This window comes from Cyprinodon variegatus, unplaced genomic scaffold (assembly GCF_000732505.1).
Source record: "Cyprinodon variegatus isolate N-32 unplaced genomic scaffold, C_variegatus-1.0 Scaffold394, whole genome shotgun sequence".
Lineage (NCBI taxonomy): Eukaryota > Metazoa > Chordata > Actinopteri > Cyprinodontiformes > Cyprinodontidae > Cyprinodon > Cyprinodon variegatus.
In genome coordinates, this window is record NW_015150847.1 from 769,954 (window position 1) to 774,615 (window position 4,662).

Below are 4,662 nucleotides of genomic sequence, written 5' to 3' on the forward strand. Positions count from 1 at the left end.
CTGACCTGCTCTGTCTGCTCCTCCTTATTCTGGTTTCTGTGAGGCTCAAAGACGATCACTACTTTATCCGTTCTCTGTCCTCCTGAACTCCTATCATGGGGAAAGTTTTCTATTTTAATGTTTCATTCATTGTTTTTGCTCCAGTCTGTCCTGCTTACTATAAACACAATGAGTGACTCCAGACTGACTCTTTTCCCGTCAGATTAACAGAATTGATTTAGTATTTTCCTCCAAAGCAGTTGTGTTTTACTCTGTAACCACGTCTCTCTTCCTGTCAGACCCGTGAAATTGCTGCTGAATTACTGCGTAGTCTGTCTGAAATAGACCTGGACTCTATCTCAGTCGGAGTTACGCTGCCCCCTGCTGGAAATTATCCTCATTGACTCTGAATGAGCGCTAAACGCCACGACCTCTGAGGGAGGATTTTCTGTTGGATCGGAAGCAGAATCGGATTCAGTGTGTTGTTCAGTGTTCTGGCCTTAAGATCATTATCAGAAGCTGAACGTGGATGTTTTTATGTTTGTAATAAAAAGAAAAGAAATCTGATCATTTTAAGATGAATCAAAACAATCTGAGCTGATTTCAGCGTCTGGCTGATTGATGGGAGCGTCTGGGTCGGTTCCCGATCAGAGGAGGACCTCAGCTCGGGGTCTTTTGGTCACATCCGGGGCGACCAGAGACATGGTCACCAGTTTCCTTGGTTTTCAGGTTGTCAAGGTCGGCGCCAACGGGGAGGTGGAGACGGTGGAGCAGGAAGAGGGAGTGGAGCCCCACCCTGAGCAGGACGATGACGAGGATGAAGATGTTGGACAGCAGCTGCCGGATGAAGGAGACGAGCCGGTTCAGGCACCAAACAGCGACCAAAGCTGGGCTAAAGACCCAGACTATCAGCCTCCGTCTGGAGGCATCAAAAAGTCCAAAAAGGTAACGGCGTGCTCCGTCTGAAGGACCCAGGGTCTCTGCGTGAGGGAACTAAACCTTCTGCTTTTACAGGGCAAGAAGAGCCGACTGCGCTACGCTGAGGGGGACAAGGACATGGACGTCAGCGTCTACGACTTTGAGGAGGAACAGCAGGAGGGCCTTCTGTCTGAGGTCAACGCCGAGAAAGTGGTGGGCAACATGAAGCCGCCCAAGCCCACAAAGATCAAGAAGAAAGGTAAACTTTAGCTTCCCGTAGCCGACAGCCAGCAGGACGAGGAGCCGCTGCTTAACCTGTGGCTGTGATGGTCGTTCTAGGAGTGAAGAAGACGTTCCAGTGCGAGCTGTGCAGCTACACGTGTCCCCGCCGCTCCAACCTGGATCGCCACATGAAGAGCCACACCGACGAGAGGCCGCACAAGTGTCACCTGTGTGGACGAGCCTTTAGGACGGTGACTCTGCTGCGAAATCATCTGAACACGCACACAGGTGATCAGCCCCACCTGCCGCCGGCCGTCAGAGAGGAGCAGAGAAATTCAGATTCACATGAATCCTCAGCAGCTGCAGAGCAAAGAAAAGCTTTAGGAAAAACAGGCTAACAAAAGAAGCCAAACGACCCCCATTCCAAAGGGGGGGGCCACATTATGCAAGTGGATGATTTTTGCTTTAGGACTTTTTTGGTTTAGGTCTAAATGTTATAACAGGCTGAGAAATCTGTAAAATAGATCAAAAGCTTTCCTAATTAAGACATAGCTTACAAAAAAAACGGAACAATTCAGCAAATCAACCTGTCAAAAACAGGAAAGAAGGTTTAATTTCAGGGATGAATGACCTGCAGTAGCGCTCCTTTTTCCAAACAGGCTATAAAAGTCTTTGACTAAAGGAGCTGCTCAGCTCCTCTCCAGTACACTGCTTTAACAGCCTAAAAAGGAAAAAATAAACAATTTCAGGGATTCAGATTCCCCCGCAGCTGGATGACATAAGCTAGCGCCTCGTAGCAACTTGTAGGACGGCCAATAGCGAGTTTTCTTGCTGAGGGGTCAGCAACACTGCTCACCGAGACGCCTAAACATGATGTCAGCTAGCTTCCAGACTCACGCCAACTTTCTCCCCGCAGGAACTCGGCCGCACAAGTGCACCGACTGCGACATGGCGTTTGTGACCAGCGGAGAACTCGTGCGCCACCGCCGCTACAAACACACACATGAGAAACCGTTCAAGTGCTCCATGTGCGACTACGCCAGCGTGGAGGTAAGACCGGCCGCCGTCCTGCTGGACGCCCGCTGCCGAGCTCAGGTTGACGTTCCGTGTCGTCCACAGGTGAGCAAACTGAAGCGGCACATTCGCTCCCACACCGGCGAGCGGCCCTTCCAGTGCAGCCTCTGCAGCTACGCCAGCAGAGACACCTACAAGCTGAAGAGACACATGAGGACGCACTCAGGTACGCGTGAGCCTCCGGGAGTCTGAGGAAACACGGCGCCGTCTTTCTCACGTCCAAACTGTCTTTGTTTGCAGGAGAGAAGCCGTATGAATGCTACATCTGCCACGCCCGCTTCACCCAGAGCGGAACGATGAAGATGCACATCCTGCAGAAACACACGGAGAACGTGGCTAAGTTCCACTGCCCTCACTGCGACACCGTCATCGCACGCAAGAGCGACCTGGGTAAGACCCGTCGCTGCTCCCCCTCAGGCAGACGTCCCCCGTCCTCACCCTCTCTCTCCCATCCACGCAGGCGTCCATCTGAGGAAGCAGCACTCGTTCATTGAGACCGGGAGGAAGTGCCGATACTGTGACGCCGTTTTCCACGAGCGCTACGCTTTGATCCAGCATCAGAAGTCCCACAAGAACGAGAAGCGCTTCAAGTGTGACCTGTGCGACTACTGCTGCCGTCAGGTTGGTTTGCGCCGCTTTTAGCCCACAGGAAATGGTTTGTGTTCTAACGGCGCCGTCCTCCAGGAGCGCCACATGGTGATGCATCGCCGGACCCACACGGGAGAGAAGCCGTTCGCCTGCAGCCAGTGCGAGAAGACGTTCAGGCAGAAGCAGCTGCTGGACATGCACTTCAAACGCTACCACGACCCCAACTTTGTCCCCACCGCCTTCGTCTGCCCCAAGTGTAGCAAGACGTTCACGCGCAGGGTGAGGCTCACCGTCCCGTCCTCCGCACGCCGTCCGGCATCGCCCGCTCCACACTAACCCTGTCTGCTCCTTAGAACACCATGGCTCGGCATGCCGAGAACTGCAACGGCGAGGCGGAGGAGCTGGAGAACGGAGCTGTGACCCCGAAGAGGGGGAGGAGAGGGAGGAAGAGGAAGATGAGGAGCAGGAGGGATGATGACGACAGCGGTGAGTGTTTGGGCCGTCGATGAACAGCAGCGGGATGTTTCCGTGTTTACACCTTTTTCATCCCGTCATCCAGAGGAAGACGCCGCTGAACTGGACGAGTTGGAGGATGAGGACGAGGCTGAGGATGAAGCTGCCGTGCTGCAGGAGGAGGACGACCTAGAGGCCGTGGAACTAGATCAGGCTCCTGCCGTCGTCCCGCTGGTGGCCCCCGAGGAGCCCCCGGTGAAGAGGAAACGAGGCCGACCCCCGAAGAACCCCAAACCCCAGGCGGCCAGCGCACCCGGGCCCGCGGCGTCAGGTGAGCAGAGGGCGTGGAGGCACATTCACTCGCGTTTATAGTAAGCAGGAGCAAAAACAATGAAACATTAAAATAGGAAAAGTATAAAGTAGTGATCGTCTTTGAGCCTCACAGAAACCAGAATAAGGAGGAGCAGACAGAGCAGGTCAGAGCAGCGTATCTCTCTCACCTCTTTATGGAAAAAAAAAAAAAAAAATTCCCAGATCTCTCTGAGAATCACCTCTCTGCCTCAGTCACCATGGAAACCATCCCTCAGAGTTTATTGCTGCGTTTTTCTTTTCTTTACACGTAGATCATGTTATGTTTTTAATAGATGAACATTCTCTATCTGTTCTGGTTCTAGATGCTGCACAGACTTGTTAAATAGAGCTTTGCTTTATAGAATGCATTGCTGGTTTTTCTTTATTTAATAACTTTTCATAATGTGTTCAGTCAAATGTGGGAAATAGTTTTGTGTTTATAGCACAGTGACAGAAGTGAATAAAATCTGCTCACCCTGTCTAGTTGGAGCCTCTCTATACGCAGCCAGTGGGACATGGAAAAACATCGGATCAGAGACAAAAAAGTTCAGACCTTAAAACTAATGGGTATCGGATGCTTTAAACATATAAACCTCCTCTCCTTTGCAGCTGTAGTGCCGCTTCTCTGTCTTTTAAACACGTTCTCCTTTTTTATTTAATTTTTTCATTTCTGCATTAAAATCTCTAGTTCCAGTGGCGTTAAATAGGCACTTTCTGTTGTCACGGTGACTCAGTGAATCGGTGCTCCACTGATAATGGCTTTTCATACTTGTTATGGACGCACTAAACTCTGACTGGACCAAGTCAAAATTGATTGAAGTAATTGATAGCAGCTGCTGTGAAACCGAACACTCTGAGTTCCCGACTTTCAATTTAGAGTTTAGGATTTGAATCTGAGTTTGTTAAACCTGCCTTGTGAAACAGATCCCAGGCTGTTTGGTCGTCTGTCAGATTTCTGTAACGCACCAGAACCGCGGCATCACTGTAGAGCTGAGCAGTCGTCTGTGTCTTCAGCAGGCGTAGAGCTAACAGAACTGGCAGCGTTGCGAGGCAAGGGCTCAAACATGTACGGCTGGA

The 4,662-nt window shown here is 51.2% G+C and overlaps 1 protein-coding gene across 1 annotated transcript in view; it reads left to right on the top strand.

The window, feature by feature from the left end:
• The first annotated feature begins 585 nt into the window (after positions 1–585).
• The window catches only part of LOC107092786 (transcriptional repressor CTCF-like), a 7,589-nt gene continuing 3,512 nt past the window's right edge, over positions 586–4,662 (top strand). Inside the window, exons 1-10 of the mRNA XM_015387441.1 lie at positions 586–924; positions 994–1,156; positions 1,237–1,407; positions 2,036–2,169; positions 2,239–2,359; positions 2,434–2,583; positions 2,654–2,814; positions 2,878–3,060; positions 3,135–3,267; positions 3,341–3,565. Of these exons, the coding sequence (XP_015242927.1) occupies positions 601–924; positions 994–1,156; positions 1,237–1,407; positions 2,036–2,169; positions 2,239–2,359; positions 2,434–2,583; positions 2,654–2,814; positions 2,878–3,060; positions 3,135–3,267; positions 3,341–3,565 (1,765 nt within the window). The 5' untranslated portion in view covers positions 586–600. The remainder of the gene's footprint in view (positions 925–993; positions 1,157–1,236; positions 1,408–2,035; positions 2,170–2,238; positions 2,360–2,433; positions 2,584–2,653; positions 2,815–2,877; positions 3,061–3,134; positions 3,268–3,340; positions 3,566–4,662) is intronic.